The sequence below is a fragment of the Mixophyes fleayi genome, chromosome 5, assembly GCF_038048845.1.
Source record: "Mixophyes fleayi isolate aMixFle1 chromosome 5, aMixFle1.hap1, whole genome shotgun sequence".
NCBI lineage: Eukaryota > Metazoa > Chordata > Amphibia > Anura > Limnodynastidae > Mixophyes > Mixophyes fleayi.
This window is the reverse complement of record NC_134406.1, coordinates 82,007,314-82,026,789: the sequence shown is the minus strand read 5'-3', so window position 1 is coordinate 82,026,789 and position 19,476 is coordinate 82,007,314. Positions and strand designations below refer to the sequence as shown.

The 19,476-nt window shown below is 37.4% G+C and overlaps 1 protein-coding gene across 5 annotated transcripts in view; it reads right to left on the bottom strand.

Annotated features, from left to right (window-relative positions):
* ULK4 (unc-51 like kinase 4) overlaps positions 1-19,476 on the bottom strand; it is a 572,842-nt gene that overhangs the window by 504,538 nt on the left and 48,828 nt on the right. For all 5 annotated transcript variants that reach the window (XM_075212480.1, XM_075212479.1, XM_075212478.1 and 2 more), the window contains one exon: positions 12,259-12,337. In XM_075212480.1, coding sequence (XP_075068581.1) covers positions 12,259-12,337 — 79 coding nt within the window. The remainder of the gene's footprint in view (positions 1-12,258; positions 12,338-19,476) is intronic.

Here is a 19,476-nt window from a genome sequence, read left to right as displayed (position 1 = left end):
TGTTCATAGTGCTTCCCCTAAAACTTGGCTTGTAGCTGATCCATTAAGGGCTTTACTACCTGTACTGTCAAGGCTGCCCACTACTTCCACCTTAGCAGTTCCTGGCAACCAGTAAAAAGATGATGTCAGCATCCCCCCTTAATGTATTATTAGATGTATAACCTGGGATTGCCATTTCCATTGTGCGGCTGAGATGGAAGACAGATAAATCTATAGAAGATATAAAATAGAAGCAATGGTGGATCGACTTATGAATCTCCAATAAGTAAGCAGCTTATAGTGATTTTGCTACTATACAGACGGACTTCCAATGTAAGTCCAGGCAATGTATTACCATTCCTGTTTTGCTACCTACCTGCAACAAATAATTCCCCTCTTTCAGGAATCTAAAATGTTTATTTAAGAATAAAGAAAATGATAAACACTCAAAAATCCAGCTCCATTGTTTCAGGACCTGTTTATGCAGCTCCACAAAGTTACTATGTGACTCTCTATGGGGCTTGGGACTGAATCAGGTATACAGAATAATTTTATTTAATACATTTCACTGCAGTGTGCTATCAATACAAGACAAAACTTTTTTGCAATTTCATTATCATCTGGCTGTCACACATAAACAGTAAATCTAATGTAAAGTACACTATAACAGAAGCACTTGCATCCCTGTCAGGTCATTCCAAGACTCTGTTTCAATATGAACGGATTTTGAGACTAAGCATAAAAGAAAAGGCTGAGGGGTATATTTACTAAACTATGGGTTTGAAAAAGTGATGTTGCCAATAGGAACTAGATTCTAGTTATCATTTATTTAGTACATTCTACAAAATGACAGCTAGAATCTGATTGGTTGCTATAGGCAACATCTGGTCTTTTTCAAACCCGCAGTTTAGTAAATATACCCAAGTGTTTTTGTTGTGTCAGCAGACCCGAAACCTGTTAATCTGCCAACATCTTAAACCTGGGTGCTGTGGGTTGCGCTGTGAATGGGTCATCTTTTCTGGCCATTGTATTAGATGCTTGGTGACACTAGACAAACTAATTTCAAGATATTAGACACTACTGTAGGTTGGCACACCACTTTAGTGGGATAAATATATTTTATTATCTATATCTACACAGACTGACTCACAGCTGTTCTATTGGACTTACAACTCAATGCTTGTACCACAGCATGGATTGCAGCAACTTAAAACGGTTTTATCAGCTCAGCACTTTCTTCTGTCAACTGCTCATGCCTACAGCATGTTCAGAAACGATAGCCTGCGGACCCAAGAAACTGGAGAGCACAGGGAGGCACGTCTGAGCAGAAAAAGGACTCAAAGAACAGGCACTGTTACTATGGGACAGATTTCTTAACCTGTGGGAATGATTAGACTCCCAACGAATGGGAAGAGGAGGTAATAAGAGGCTGGATCTTCGCAGAAGTTGGAATGGCGGCGCCAGGGGAATCTCCACAGCACTGGGCAGCCAGGAGCATCAGAGAGAGTGGACAGGTAAGTAAGCCGGGCCCTGGCCTGTTGGTCCACGGGGCCCGCGTCTGACAGAACAATTTGTAATCTTCCTAATATCCACTAATGTTTTATTCTCCCATCTCTCTCTTTCGCTATGCTGTGTAATCCCAAACATTCCAATATTGCAAAAATGTAAATTGGGACAAAATAATCCCCACCGATAATCCACCCAAGCTACATTCCAATTTTCCAAACACCCACATTCATGAAAAGCCACACCCAATCGGTAGATCACATTTCTTTTGGAGCTCCATTAGTGGTGACTTTAGTTAATGTTTAAACTACTTTTAAATTACTTTTACCTCAAGCTAAACAGATAATTGACTGTGATAACAGAAATGGTAAAAATAGTGGCTAATTTAATGCAAAAGGCAGTTGAGCCCACTAATAGTAGTGCTCTTAAACAAGAGATTAATAAATTAACCTACTTCCTTCTCAACCATGTGTCTAGATTTAAATACCTGTTGGTCCAGGCCTCAGACCAAGCTTTGAGTTGATTGAATGCGGTTATTCGATTCCCCTGGTGTTGTGAAAGCAACCTATCTGGATGCAGCTATCACTGAGGAGGACATTTTAAAGTGCACCATTCTAATTAAAAGTAAATTATTAACCACAGATGAACAAATGATAACAGATGAAGGGAGGGAGTGTAATTACCCTATTCAGTTTTCAAATGAACAGCACAGTGGTTTAGTGGTTAGCACTTCTGCCTCACAGCACTGAGGTCAAGAGTTCAATTCCCGACTATGGCCATGGTAGGGAATTGAACTCAATTGAACTGTGTGGAGTTTGTATGTCCTCTCCGTGTATGCGTGGGTTTCCTCTAGGCTCTCCAATTTCCCCCCACAACCCAAAAACATACCAGTAGGTTAATTGTCAGCTATCAAAATTGACCCAAGTCTGTCTGTGTGTGAATATGTTAGGAAATTTAAACCGTAAGCTATATTGGGGCAGGGACTGGTGTGAGTGAGTTCTCTGTGCAGTGCTGCGGAATTAGTGGCGCTATATAAATAAATGATGATGTTGATGGAAAATGTAAGTGAATGAAATTTGATTGTTTTACAATCAAAGCAGTAAGAAAAGTAGCGGTATGGCATGCTACAATATACCAGCCCACTTCGACCCCTGGTTGCTCAAATAGAGAGTGTCTGAAGGCACCGAGGTCTAAGCACTGGCTGAAACCATCAGCGGCTCTTGGTTGCATAGCCAAACCCCGTCCCCAGTTGCGGAAAGCCACTTTAAATATAGAAGATAGTCCTCCTTTCTATTGGGTTTTAAAATACACTTCTTTTTCTTATTAGCTCTTAGAATTCCCAGAGGGGAATTATAGTGGGCAATTAATATTGCATGTTTTAATATTTTCTGATCTCTGCACTAGAGATTTTACCCCAGAAAGGACAACCCTACCTTTTTCTCAGTATGAGAAGCTAATTCTATGACCCAATATTTGTTGGCTCACAATATATATTAACCATTATAAATTGGTATTCCTCACTCATGGATAGAATGTCCTTGAATGGCTAAAGATGATGTTCACTGGTCTTGGTTGGTGCAGTTGTAACTTATGCAAGAAGTGCGACCCACTACCCTCACCCTCCCACTCTTCTATGTGTACACAGATATTTTATTACAACAAGCAATGGCATTACATCCTTGAAAGCAAAAACCCACACATCCATTCAATTGTCTATCAAGGCCTAGTGTCATTGTTTAAACACAAGCTAAACAATATCTACTTTTAAACCTCATACATTATCTAAACAGGCCCAAACTTTTAGGTTTTACACTCACTGGAGGTTGCACAGTTGCCTGTGGTACATTGCCCTGTACCAGAAGGTGTGCACATCACTCAAAGTCCTCAAAATAGTGATCTATGGTTCTTCAGGAGTTGCTAATGTAAAATAGTAAATCACCTATATAACACTCAAATGGCCAAACTAAATACATCGAGCATTGTACGGTCTTAAGGGAAACCAGGAATTAAATTAAAACCTACACATCAAAACCATGACACGGTTCCATTTAATTTGATCAGAAGCATGTAACATTATTACTAGAGCATATTCACTTGACTCTATAAAAGACACTTCTGAGGCAGCATATTCAGGGGAATGATTTTGCCCGTACTAAAGCAGACTACCTATTTGTAGCTCTGTACGTTTAAATAGATCTATTTGCTACAACAATTAAGTTAATGAATCTGACCAATGGGCACCATTTATTTTTTTTAACCAGCATCAGTTATGATTGTGATACTGTTAACACTTAAGCTGCAGAGGTGACATTCATATTGAGATATGTTACTGAAAATACAGGGTTTGGAGAGAATTAGCACTACAGCATAGCAATTATTAGGTACCTCATCAACTGCAGTGCATGCTGGTAGTTGTAGACCCAGTAACTTATAGCAAAACATCATAAACGTTTGAAAGATAATTAGTAAAAAGCATGTTGTATATATGAACATTTCAGACCACATTCTTCTTCTTCTTCATCAGTTTAAGTGTATATCACTTAATAAGGGGCCCTGCTATTTTCACTATCTCTCTGTGACCTCCATTTCCCTCCCTACATCATGAAACTGCCTATGTCAAATACAGCCATGCCTTGATTTACTAAATCATACAGTGGACAGATTACTACCTCATACAATATCAGCACACATCTCCTGTGATACTCTGTGCTGCTGGGAACATTCAAACAATCTGATCTGATACCGATTGTTCTAGCCATATCCATAAAACTGGGGGCAGACGGATGTCCAGGTGTTGAACCCTCAATAAGAAATAGGATTTTGACCTAGTCAAATACATCCTAAAAATGAAAGTGATAATCACTTTGGCAATACAGTGCATTCACGGATGTACAAGATGGGCTTTAGGAGGAAATGGTGCACTGCGTCAAAGTAAACCTTTCTCGTCCTTATTCATAGTATTTATGTACAGTTACAGTTTATCGTTCTGTTCATATTCAAAGAAAATGATCACAAAAGCAGTTCAATATTTTGAGTAGCGGCTAAATTAGATGTAGACAATCACCTTAATGCTCACACACAGCTTTGATTATTACAATCCATATTTTTCATCCAGTTTCAAAGGTTGCCGTGTTTAATGAAGTGTGAACCATTTTTTACTAAAGCACTAGAACAGAAGCTTTTTTTCCAAGCACAAGAGTTTGTGTAAGCAGCGCTTCTAGAAGACTCTTATCAATACTAAAATATAAAATATATATATATAGTCTAAGACATGACAATTTAATATACTATTCTAATTATTATAAAGATGATCTGCAGGTACTGACAGCTACTAACAGTGAAAATACAAAAGCATAAAAGTAAATAAGATCATTAATATACAGAGTAAAGCCAGATTCAGAGTTGAAGCTAGCCCAGGCATTGTGAATTAATGTGCCATAAAAATGTAACTGTGCATCTCATATACTCCTGCCTCTCTATCCATCCTTACTAATTGCTATAATAAGGCTAGCTGGATAAAACAAACAAACAAACAAACACACACACACACACGAAAACTCTTTGTTTCATGTATATGAAGACCCTATTTCAGAAAATTATATTATATTATGCCCACTTTCAGATCTACTGCTATCTACCACTACCAACCTTGCTTGCCAACGGTTACTTTTGTTGCAAAATAAATTAAAGGCCAAACATGAATCTATTATATGCCCAACCCCGTCCTTTATAACAATACCCCCATTATTCTACAAGTAGTGTTCTGAACTGGCAGACTAGATGGAGCATTGTTTAGAAGGGGTGACTATAGCACGATAACTGTGAGCTACTGAAGAGGCTAGCTCATATCACAGTTTTCCTGTTCTATATTTTGTCAAGTCCCAAGCACCAAAACTAGACTGCAAGCCATGCTGGCTGGGGAAACTGTGTATATTAGGCACTATATAACAAAATACAAATAAATTGCAAATAAATCTTAAATGAATCCCATGGGGAAATAAAACAGAACTGTCTGGGGATAATAGGGAAACAAGTGGGTCTATAAAATGACTGACCCACCAACTAAGGGATGATCACTTGGAGGGTGGAGTGGGTATGATACGCCTGATCACTCATAGGATATTACAAGGGCAATGAGAATCTGCACTAGCATGTAAGGACCATCACGTACAAATGTCTTGATAGAGGAGTAATTGAAAAGGGACCACTAGAACACGAGTGCAACCTATTCAAATATTAACCAGAATGGAGGCAGTAAAAAGAGCTCATACTGTTCTGATTTCACAAATGAAAGAGTCAAATTTAAGTGCATATCCATGGGGGTGTTCGGTGTCTATAAATCATTTTTCCTCATGAAATGGTATGTTATTTTCATATAGAGCACTTGACAAGTCTTGTCATAGTAGTTATGAGATAAAATGAAAATCTTGTCGCAGCTGTTTTACAGATGACCTTCAAAGCCGCTGGAGAGTTCTCCTTAGCAGAGAATGCATAGCTGTTAATACTTCACTCTAATTGAGTGACGCTAATGCCACACAAAAATGCTTTTGCCAGCACTGCAGAAACGCTCAGTCAAGATCAAAAGTAGATACAATGATCCAATCCATTTTGCAGCAAGTATTATCTCAGCAGGTCAAACTTCCCAATAACAATGCATAAAATTGGATTTCGTAATCCAGGTAAACAGAAATACGCTGAAATAAGCTATGAAGTCTGACAACCATCAATTCAAAGCAACTAACAAATGCTCCATAAAACTGACTGATGTTAGCCCAGACTCCAACAATTAATAATATATATGTTATTTTCTTCGTGAGATTGGAAATTACCATCAAATACTGTGCTTATAGTCCAACATTTCTTTATTTAAACAAAAAAGAAAATCTTTCCAAATGACCTTCCTATCATACAGCTTAAGCAAACAGCAATCTCAGACTGTTAATATGTTCATAGTTTTCCCATTTAGTGCACACTGCTAAATAATTAATTTTAATGTCCCTTCAGTAAATTAAATCAGCCTGGAATGTAAGAACTAACAAATTAACCTCAGCTGTGATTTTCTCAGAGATATCAAGCGTATTAACGTCCCCTGTCTCACTCTAAAATGCAGGTACATAAATGCATGAAAAACACAAAATGGAGACAGCTGAAGACATGTTCCATAATTAGGATTTCTTGAAATTAAATGTAAAGCAAGCACTACAAATTTAAGTGATGTCAGAGTGCCCTCCACTGCTGGGTTGCGGTATAACATCTTAGATAATCTGCAGGTCTGGGGATGTGTTTTTCCACTATGATATGTAGTCTCATAAAGATCTCTCATTATAAAAGACAAACAGGCTCTGTAAGTGGAAACATGGAAAACATCTGAAAGAAGCACTAAGGGTTTTGTTAACATTAAAGTTTCAGGAAATATAGATATTCCATGTGGTTTGCTAAAAATTACTCAATGGTCTATTACAAATATAAGACAAAAATGTACCATACTGTGTGTTTTGTAAATTAAGACTTTATGACGGTGCAAAATGTATTTAATTTTTTTCCCAGGGAAATATTTGTGTGCTGCATGCAAGACCAGACAGTATTTCCCTGAATACAAAAAAAAACAAAAAATAGATTTGCGCCCCTTACATCTTACACCATGATTTGTCCAGCTGCAAATTGCCCCCTTAAACTGGATTTGCTCCTAACGCTAAAAGATGTCCTTGGTCTCCAGGTCCCAATGCTGTCAAAACTAGGTCAATATAATGCACTTTTTGCAAACCACCAAAATATATTGTAGGAAATTCAATTCAGTATGAAAGTCTCCGGAACAGTCCACGATGGACTCTCTACTCGTTTCAACGAACGAAGATTACCTTACTGTAATGGAAGCAATGTGTGCAGACCTATATAACGTGGCTAACTGAACTTCCCCCATAGAATCATATTTTGCTCCCATTATTTTGCATATGATCACAAGTTTCATGTTCTTTGTATTTGTTGCTAGCAATAACTTAATTATTAATTAAAGAGAGATCCATGGGTTGTGAAGTTGATTCACATACATAATCTTGTCTCTGACAAGAATGCTTGAAAACATGTGATGAACACAGATGTGTGTAGTGAAAAATACATATAAGGAAGCAAATAAAGTAGTACCTTACTAGGGCTCGGTAACTGTGGGTGTCATCCCAATGATGTGAGTATTTGGGATCCTCTAGGTCTACTTCAAAATTGAAACTTAATGATATCATTGTACAGAGCATAGTAAATACGAGATTGGTTTTCAATGGGAGAGTGTGATGTAGTGGAGCGCTCAAGTAGCTTTTGTGCAAGATATATAGAAAAATGAAAAAGACTCCACAAATGTATTTGTACAAAACATCAAAAAACATTTTCCATAACTTTTCATGGTAAAATCCAGGGGGTAAATGTATCATCTTGCTATTTATGCAAGTTGCAGGAAATTGGCAACTTTGCAGTAAAAATTTAAAGCGGTGATGGATTGTAAAGGTACAATCCATTGCCGATTTAAATTTTTACTGCAAAGTCGCCGATTCCTGGCGACTTGCATAAATCACAAGATGATACATTTACCCACAGAAGTCTTGATGAAGAATGCCTATAAAATCCTAACACCTGTGCAATGCATTCTCAACACAGAATTGACATATCTGTACAGACCAGACTCCTATGTTGCCAACGGGTAAAGCTATACACGCCGAAGTCTAAACTTAACTGACAGTTCTGTAATGTTTATCCACCAATGCTGCAGTTCATGCCCCTGATAGTTACATCTGCTTTTTTTCACTAAGATGGTTATAACAAATACATTTACAATAAGAGTGATTTAAGAAAGTGTACAAGCGTAGTACAAAGACTGTTTGGGACGTCACACCGTACGGCTACGCAAAATTACCAATTCTGTATATAGAAGCACACAGATTTGCAGCTATGCTTGCAGGGGTGCAAGTTTGTAGTGTTATGGGAGGAGAAGGGTGGATCAGGGGCGTTCCTAGCTGTGCATGGGTTAGCTGCATAATTCCACTCACTTTTTCACCCACAAGCAAAACACAAGATTTCATTTTCATGACAAGAATTTCTAAAAAAAAAAAAAAAAAAAAAAAAAAAAAAGAGATAAAGGGGTGAAAAAGGTGATCTGTGGTAGAAAGGGCGCTCCTTGATCTGTGGGAGAGCATAACTCTTCATCAACGCTTATTTATAATAGCACCACAAAACTACGGTACATATGAGGTTGACTGAAGGTGCAGAGGTGAGACACAGGTTTAGATGGGGTCCTGTTTGTGAGAGCTTACAATCTAGAGGTGTACTTTTCCATCACTTCTGAGATGGTGAAGATTGGGTCTTTCCTATACTTTCAAAAAGACCTATGCAGACACACATCAACAAATAGTAAAAGAATTCTAACATGCAAAACTACCATCAGTCATAAAGACAATGCTCATTCATTGCTAAACCAAGCAGTTTTTAAGACGAAAATTTAATGTTTTTAATTTTTAGACTGGATTGTGATGTTTCATTCTGTCTACCATGTGTCTTTACAGGTGAATCAAAAAAACTACACGTGGTCTGATGTAATGGGATTGGAAACTGTGTGTGACCTGGAAATTCAGATGCTAGACAACTAGGTAGACTTAAAGGAATAAAGATGCTGTACAAGGCCACATGTTTTGCGGTTTGTAAATTACACTTAATGTTTAGTCTTAATTTAGAGCTTACAAACATAAGGTTCTAGCTTTCAGTATGTTTTCTGGTACTGTGTAATTACCTACAACAAAAGTATCCTAAAGTACCCTAAAAATTACCTGAGGTGTTTTATCATTCTGATCATGGAAAACTATCAGTGTTGTTTCTTAATGCAAAGTTATGCTAATGAAGAACCCCATCTAAGCCAAGATACTTATAATTAACTCATACAGTAGCATGGTATTGTGTATGGGGAGATCATACCTACTGACTTGCAAGGCAACCGATGTGGTGTACAACTTGCAAAAGAATTAGTTATCAAACTATTGTAAGCACAAATAAACTGATTACTATAATAAACATAATTGCATATTGCGCCAGGAACAGGTGGCAGTTGCCGTCTCCAGGGGCAGATGGCAGCAATTTGCAAGACAGCAGACACTAAACGAGAAAGGCCTGTAATCTGGTGCAACCAATTATATCAGGCCACAAGTAAATAAATAACAAAGCAACATGTCATGTGATGGCAGAGGGGAAAGAAAGAGGATGTCACAGTGCAGACACAGCTCAGAGGAGTGTTTCAAAGACTCTCTGCTCACTACATCATGTGCCATGTGACTGTGGTTGCCATGGTAGTCCAGAATCAGAAATTATTAATAGCTACTTGATGAATAAAACAAGGGAAATGGTAAGTACCAATATTGTTCTTATAGCATGCCAGTTATTTATGTTAAAAAAACACTGATTTTTTTAATGGCATTGCTGCTTTAAGTAATGAATGGAAAAAGGAGAGGAAGGTGAGAGACCCAGCTATTGACTATTTTCTCAACGTGAATCGATACATGTCAGATAAAATCTCCAGTTATTATATGTTAGACAGATGAAACTTATGTTTGTTTGACCATAGCAATTTCATAATATTTTGCAAACCATAATATTATCAAATAGGTATATTAATTAAAACACATTGTTTCCTTTCATCCTTACTTAAGGACACCATGTTTATAAAATATATGTTCTATGTAAGATTTGGCAGCTGATGTTGTTAATGTTGCATATTTAAACACGCACACTCCAACAGATTTACAGCCCAGAGTTTAATAATGTATAAACATTTCCAATGGTCTAATCAGACTAATGTAGAGGATATAAACAAAAGGTTCTTGGGATTGTCCTCTCTATTTTATGTCAATAAACAACCTGAACAATATTTCCTCAATGAGAATATCACTTTAAGGAATTTCAAAGAGGACTTATAAAGAAAATATGGGGACCTTAATAATGACATTTCAACACTGGCTAGTAGTTCCTATAGCAACAGCAAGTCAGAGGTGCCCAATGTGAGTTCTCAAGGGCCCCTGCAATCCAACATTTAAAGATACTCCTGCTAGGCCCACACTTGTATCCAGTACATGAAAAGAAGGCTCTTGAGAATTTAGCAAATTAAAAACATATCACACAGTATATATACAATGTGCTGCTCTAATAATATCTGAATCTCTTCCTCCAGAGATGATTTATCTTTGTTTATTAATGAAATATCTATTTTTACAAGACTTGTCTCCTTCTGTTCTTCTGTGTGTGATTTCACAGATGTTAATGAAAAACAAGTAACATTCTAAGTCACACTATACCTAACAATTTAACACAAAATGTATGCAGAATTACATTACAAATTGCATGCAGCTTTGCTATAATTTGGAAGAAATGGTGTGCTGAACAAATTATATAGAGCAAGCTTGCTAATGTGTATGCATGTGTGGATTAAATACAACATTCAATTGGCCGAATTTTAAATAGTGGTATTCATATCCTGCAGATACGCCTCACGGTCTTATGGGGATACATTTATGAAAACTGCTGCACAAGTGACTGCAGGGAGATGCTGTATAAACCACAGCCACTAATCAGACCTGGATTTTCTAAACAGTACTAGAAAAATTGCAGAAGCTAACGGTTGCTATGGGTTACAGCACCTTTTTGGATAAATGCCGGCAACCAGTTTTCATAAATGAACAACACAATTCACAGTCTAATTAAACATGGATCTGGTAAACAATTAACAGTAGGTAATGTCACCCATCTTTCTTAAATGGCATATAATCTCTAAAAAACATAAAAGGAGTTACTGAAATGTACCTGAAAATTCCAACATTGATCTTAATGGTATAAGTGTGTAGTTAATAATAATAAAAAAAAAGATCCATTTACAGCTAACTATAGTGCATCAATGATCCATTATAGGCAACATGGTAACGCCTCATTTGTTAAGAACAAAAAAAAAAAAGTATCATTACAACAGAAAAGCATAAACCAGCCATAGTAAGCCACTGCTGAAGAATACAGACAGCTGCGAAAATAAAAATTCAATATCAAATGACAAATCTCCCTGGATTAATCATCTAAGCAATAATAATGGAATCATTATCTAAGTGTCATATTTTAAATTGACATTTTAACCTCCCCACAGTATTGAATGCAATGAATAATGTTTCTCTAAATGTTAATATTATAATGGCTGCCCACAAGCTCAGTTACATATCCATCATCTTAAAATTGAAAATATATTAAAGAAATATGAATCTTCAGGTTTTTATTTTTGCAGCCTTATTGAACTTACTACAATTGCATTGCCTGCCCTGGGTGTTTGTCTTTCAGAAATGACTACAGTGCTATATATGGGATGCAGACTTACAGCAAGATTTCCATATACATTAAAAATGAACTTGTCATAAAACATGTTTATGTTTATATAAGGTCAGTCATTTAAAGCATACCCAGTTACCTACATAGGTTGACATAGGCTTAACCAATATTCAAGAGGATGCAGCTTATCAATTCACCAGGGATATCACCTTATGACACCTGCGTCAGTCATGTCACTAGGTCCCAGAGAAGAAAAAGGCAGAATACACCATCCCACAAAAGGGCTACCTACACTGTGAAAATGGGAAGCCTACTTTCTGCAGGGCAGTTACATCAGATGCACACCAACAGTTAAAAGCATATAAATAAAGCATCATAACTTTACCAGAATCCAACTTTTGTTCCTAAATGAAAAGTAATATTTAATTATAGATTTACCTCTACGACAGGCACGTTTTCATTAAGTTCTGTAGTATGTGCAGCCAACAAGCCAATGACCCTCACCACCTTTGCACGTCTGTATGGATGAAAATAAACTTTATTAGAGTGCCCTCAGTAACACACTGAAATACTTTGTTTAACTTTATGGTTCAAAATCAAGCAGACGATCAACATTAAGCACATGGAAAAATAATGAAATTGACAAATTATATTGTTATCATTTTCATAATTTGTCCATCTGGACTAACACAGGACAGCAAGAATCCTTCTTCATATATAGAGGATTCTCCCCTACAGCTTGTTGAGATTCGGAAGAAATACCATCATATGATATCTGTGACAGGCCTGTTTTCTACTTACATCATGAGAGTGTCATTCCACATGTTTTATATAAGAATGTTCAACTGTTATACAGAACTTCACTATATACACTTATTTTTCTTTTTTGAGATTTATTGAATCAAGATCTGTTTGAAGATACTGGTTGAGATCATAAATTGAATATAATTGTGAACACTTTAATATTGTAAATTGTCACTTTATACTTTTTTTGGTTCAAAAATGTATATCTAACTTAAAATTCTTAGGTTATTTTTTCCTAACACTATTATAGGCAATATGTGATTAGTACTTATAACATTCGCAGCGTACAAGGTGCCCTGAGGGGATATACATTGAAGAGACCAAGCAGAAACTGCAATCCAGGATGAATCTACACAGACACACAATAAGGAAGTCTCTGGACACCCCCGTGGGTAAACACTTCTCTTGACTAAGACACATTATGACAGATTTAAAACTCTTAATACTAAAAGGTCTTTTTAAAAATGACAGGGAGAGAAAAATATGGGAATTCAAACTGATAAGAACATTCCAGTCATTAACTCAAGGGCTCAATCTAACACCTAAATTTATGACACACTTCACACCCCACAGCAGAGAAACTCCAGATCTCTGAACTCTATGAACTTTTACTCTTTCATCTGTAGCGAAAATCTTCGTTTTATTACTTTAGCTTATCTTAATGATGCATCACACCCCCCCCCCCCCTGTACAAATTTCTGATGCAACAGCTTTTAAATGTTGTGCCTTTTCCTCAGTCATTCATTTGTAAACTGGCCTGATGAAGGGGCCTCTATGCTCTGAAAGCCACCAAATATAGTCCATTTTTTTGGGGTTAGCCAATAAAGGTATCACTCCTATAATACTTTTGTCTTTTTTGACACAAAAGTATTTAACATCACATAGATTTTTCTGGCTAACAGGGTACTGCAATAATAATAATAAAAAATAGTTTTTTGCTACAACATCCGCAATAATAAAGACAATATTACCCTATCAAAATTTTCTAATACAAGGACATAATGGCGTTGGACATATTTTAGTGCTAGTGATCAATGTAAGCGAATGCTCAATGCAGAGTGGCTAAGTGGTTAGCACTTCTGCCTCACAGCGCTGGGGTCATGAGCTCAATTCTCGACCATGGCCTTATCTGTGTGGAGTTTGTAAGTTCTCCCCGTGTTTGCGTGGGTTTCCTCCGGGTGCTCCGGTTTCCTCCCACTCCAAAAACATACTGGTAGGTTAATTGGCTGCTAACAAAATGACCCTATTGTGTGTGTTTGTGTGTGATTGTGTTAGGGAATTTAGACTGTAAGCCCCAACTGGACAGGGACTGATGTGAGTTCTCTGTACAGTGCTGCAGAATTAGTGGTGCTATATAAATAAATGGAAACAATAATAATAACGAATACAGCAACATATTAAGGATTGTAATGTCTTAATTTTATATCATAGGTATTGTGTGTAACAATGCTAACACATGGCTTTTTCAATTAGAAGTTGGGAGTAATTTAGAAGAGAAAGCATGACTAAGCAGAATGGACAGAAATTGGAATGATTAGCTATGGACAGATGGATTACACCGAGATAAAACTACAAGACTCCATAACAGATTTGTGATCACACAACCTGAAGAATATCTAATGTAAACTTACATGGTAAAGAAAGGTTAAAAAAAAAAAAAAAAAATATGCTGATTCCTTGTGCATGCTGAATTGTGTCTTGTTGAGAAGTAATGCGTCATGTGCTTGCATGTTTAATAGAGATGTTCACTAAACCCCATGTTTTGGTTTTGGATCTGGATCAAGTTCGTGTTTTGGTTTTGACAAAACCGTCCTCGCGTGTTTTGGTTTTCGTTTTGGATCTGTATTTTTTAGAAAAATCGCTAAAATCACTTAATTTTGCTCTTTTTTTGTTCCTACATTATTATTAACCTCAATAAAACTAATTTCCAGTCAATTTTGACCAACTCACAGGTCACAATATTATTTTCATCCACTTTCGGACAAAGACTGCAGTGACCTGGCTGGATGCTAAGCGAAAGAGCAACAACACAAACACACGGCAGTTCATAGCACATCTAGAAATCATTGCCACACAGCAGTGGCAGAAAAAATAAGTGGTGCAAGATGGAATTGTCCTCCCAACCACCCTTATGTAAGATATTGAAAAGGACATGTACAGTTTAGCAAACCAAGCACTCCAGCGACAAGGAGTGCCATTTTTGTGGCTGAAGTGCTTGGTTTGTTTGGGTCCCCACAAAACAAGCTCCCAATAGCTTAGCTGCCTTAAGCCCAACAGTGCTGTCAATGAACTCTACATTATTAAACCATGTCTGCTCGTGCTGCATCTTTAATCTCCTTCTCCTCTCTGGATACCTCCCTCTCATCCCTGAAGAACTGCCAAACTTATGTAGACAGAGGAATGGATATAACAACTGGAGTGGCATTACATCTGCTTCAGAAAGACTGTGACATGGAACATGTGGGCAGTATGGAATATGTCATGTTGTAATGCATTGACCAGAGATTTAAACAAATATATAGATGCAGTTGAGGAGACCGTACTTAAATTAACACATGACCCACCAGATGTGATACCGGATTTAGCTAGTGGAATTGCTTAGTTTCATCTACTCCTTCAATTTTTCTAGCTGCTTTTACAAAAGTCCAATTAGGGGAATTACTTGACTCAAGCTAACAGTGTCTGAACTCACTTAACAGGTGACTACTTAGAATGGTTTCAGTACCTTGCACAACATAAATGATAATGTCACCAATATTGTGAAAGCATTACAGCAGGGAAAATCCCATCACATTCCCTGCTTTGCTCAAACAATCAACTTGGTGGTACAGAGCTTTTTGATAAATGACAGGGACATGCAGGAGATGCTATCTGTGGCCCAAAAAATGCGGGTCATTTTCGGCATTCTGCAACAGCATGTAGGAGAATGCAGCTGCTGCAAGAAGAATCGAATATGAGAGGGAATGTACTTTAGTCCAGTGTAGAATACTTTCCCTGTTGTGCAAGGTGCTAAAACCACTCTAAGTAGTCACCCTTTAAGCGAGTTCCGACACTGTTAGCTCAAGTGATTCCCCTAATTAGACTTTTGGAAACGCAGCTAGAAAAATTGAAGGAGGAGATGAAACTAAACAATTCCGCTAACTATGTAGGACAAGATCTATGTAGATCAAGTACTTTATTTGCTTCCCCAGGATCCGAGAGTTATCAACATCTTGAAATCAGATCACTACATTTTGGCAACTGTGCATGATCCTAGGTTTAAGAGCTATGTCTTCTCTTTCTTCTTTCTTTTCAGCTGACCCAGATCTCAAGAGATGCAATGAGATCCTGGTCAGCAAGCTCAAGTGGTACATGACACTACTCCTCATCCTCCCTGTTTCTTTGGCAACTTCTGCTAGTAAAAAAACACTAAGCTTTCCCAAGATTACCAGTGGTGATGCAGATGAGTCCACACAACATTTTGACATTTGGTCTGGTCTAAAAGAAATGCCTAAAAATTGTGACAGCTCTGTCGTACAATGACCTACAAATTCCATGGGGGAATGCCATTACCGGCAATTACATCAAAGTGCAGAGACATCTGTAATGGTGGATTCCAGCGGGGATGAATTAGTATTGTGTGAGGTTGATGTACACACTGATGACAGTGTAGACTGCAGATGCTGAGATCTAGCTGATAGAAGGGAGCTAGCTGATGCTGGTATGCTTGGTAATATTTTGGGTAGAATGGCATGTTGGCAATTTTATGTTTTTCTACAGGAAACTTTCACCTTTATTACAGAGGTGTTTTTTTCTTTAAAAAAAGTAATAGCTATTTTACTTTTAAAGAAAAAAACACTGTGCACTTGAACATAGGCTTTAGCACATAACGTAGAGTGATTAGTATCATCATGACTGAGACTGCAGAGTCACAATGTGACAGGAACAATGTGACTGAAGACTGGAGAGTGACAAGAACAATGTGACTGGAGACTGGAGAGTGGCAAGGACACTGCAACCCCTCCTATTTATGTATAAACTAGGCACAGTAGAATGTCACTGCAGATTTTGAAGAACACTGACAGCCCTATTATTTCTATTTCAGCAATGACAATTAGCAATGGACCTCTCCTGTTTCTGTGTGAGCTGTAACTCAGTAAAATGTGACTGGAGACTTAAGAAAACTACCACCCATCCTCTTTCTGTTTTAGATACGATGCTGCCCAACTGCACTAGAGACTGCCAAGGACCGTGCTACCCCTTCTGTGTCTCTCTGTGAAATGGCGATCGACTGCCGTGGATGGCGGTACTTGTAAAATCCAAAACTCGCAAGATCAGATAACGCAACAATGACGTTTTGCCTCGTTCTCACATCCGAGGGCGCACAAAAGTACCAGGCCGACTCGGATCAGCGAAATTCGGTGGGCTCAGTACTCAGAGAGCCGAGCATCTCTAATGTTAAAACTTTAAGGTGGCTGATTTGGCAAACTGCATAAGCTTCAATATTATTGGAATTGTACAACTACAGAAGGACTTGCTAATCTGTAGAACAAACCATCTTGAGACTTCACTATAAGCCTGTATTATAATCCATGTGTGCCTGCTGTCACTGTCTGGGAAATAAAGGTCTGCAAGAAAAGTTCTCTCTTTGAGTTGTTAAGTTACTACATTGGAGGTGATAAAGAAGGCCCAGGCATTCCAAAAAGGAGTTCCAGCAATCAGATTCATTTTGAAGCATTTTACACCTTTATAGTAAAAAAACAAAAACACTTAAATTTTACAACAATCAAGGTAGACAAATAATTGCCACGTCCCCTGGTCCAGTCAACCATGCCTCTTATCTGGCCAGCCAATGCCCAATCAGCCAGTCAGACCCAAGACAAACAAGCCCACCTCCTTCAGGCCAATGAAAGTCGGGGATTGAGGGGAAGAAATGCTAAATGCATTTTCTTTTTTGTAAGCTTGAAGCTTTCTACAGCTTGTGTGACTCCCATAGCGCATAGGTGTCTGGTTCACTAATGCATTGAAGTTTAGCAACAGTGTGGTAGCATTTTTACTCTGAGTTTTAAACACTACGTTAGCACACGTGATATTGTCCCAAGCAAAAAAAAGTGTTTTGCTTTTTTATTTGTTTTCATTTAAAAAAAAAAGGGGAAGCTATTAATAAGAAAGCCAGAAGTAAAAGTAATAATAAAAAAAAGGTTCATTTCATGAACTATAATTCACCATACTTTAACCTAAACAAAATAAACGAATCTAAATAATAACGTATTTTGAGAAAAGAGTCTGAGGAATTGCACATTGGGAAACTGTTGCTTTATATTATAAATAATGTATCTCTATTGAAACTCTATTGTAAACATACATTAAAAAAAAATTAAGTAAATTCTGATTTTAATTTGTATTACTCATAGAGATTCGGGACAAGTATAGGAAGCATGAAAAAGAGCAAAACATGTACTGCTCAGATTCCAGGAGATCGTGGACTTTTGTATTCTACAGAGACTTCATTGAATGTTTTATCAGCTTCCTCTGTACATACAGAATAGGACAATTTCTTATAAATGTTTAAGTACTGTTTTCTGGTAGAGTACTTGGTGGCATCAAGTGAATGTGTTCTTTACGTAATAAGATTACTGTGTTAAAAAAAGAAGAGTGCTCTTAACCAAACACACTATATTTAGATGCCATGTATAAGGTTAGAATAATTCTAAAATGATCCATTAGAGAGCACTGTTGCACAGGAAATAAATTTATATTATATATATATATATATATATATATATATATATATATATATATATATATATATATATATATATATATATATATATATATATATATTGGATGTAATGTTCTTGCAATTAAGCACAATCCTTTAAGGTTATGCAACAAGCTTACAGTACAATTGCCACGCTGGCCATTTTCTTGTGAAAATATACATAACATTAGGACTGTTAGCTGGTCAATGCCCTGCATTCAGAAATTAAGCAGCTAGCTTGAGAATCTAAATGTAGGGGTAGATTTAGCAAGCTTTGTAAAAGGAAAGGAAGAAAGGAGGTGTTACCTATTGCCCAGAGCAAACAATGAGATTCTAGCGATCATTCATCTAGTACGTATAGAACATGTTAGCTAGAATCTGACTGGTCACTATGGGCAACACCTCCATTTTTCCCTTTTTTAGAAGGTTTGGTAAATCTATCCCACAATGTTTGTCGTTTACCGTTAGGATGGACTACACACTTGCATAACTACAAAAGCATTACTGACAAAGATAGTGGATCATCAACTGCCATCAATTACTACTTTCCTTACTAACTGAAGACAATAGATTAGCACATCTCATGCGTCATGTTACAATACTGGCAGTGATATCATGCAAAAGGCTCTTATTATTATTATTATTATTATTTTTTTAATTGAAGCCTGAGGTGTGTGCTCCAATCATCCAGTGCAGTGCAGTACTGTGTTTTTGGACCCTTCCCTAAAGGGAAAGGGCCTGTTCATCTCTATCCCCTGGAGCCATAGGGCCCAGTAGGGGTATAGGGGTCTTCAAGGCCCCCTTTGTCGAAGCTTGGGAGGGGGCCCTTTGATATCTCCAATCCCCAAGGTTCCCTCAGGAGACAAAGGTTTTCAGGCCCACCTCCACCGCAAGGCTCGAGTGGGCCTCTTTCCAGAAGGAGGGAGCCTCTAATAACTTTGGCAGAGGATTGCTCAACAGGTAACTACCAAACTCCTCCAAAAAACTTAAAACACACACACATAAACCATAAAAAAATGCTAAATTACTGTTTGCAATATGCTTATATTGTATTGGTGTGTCCAAACTCTCCCCCCCCCCTCCTCCCTCCCTTTTTTTTTCCTTTTTGTATC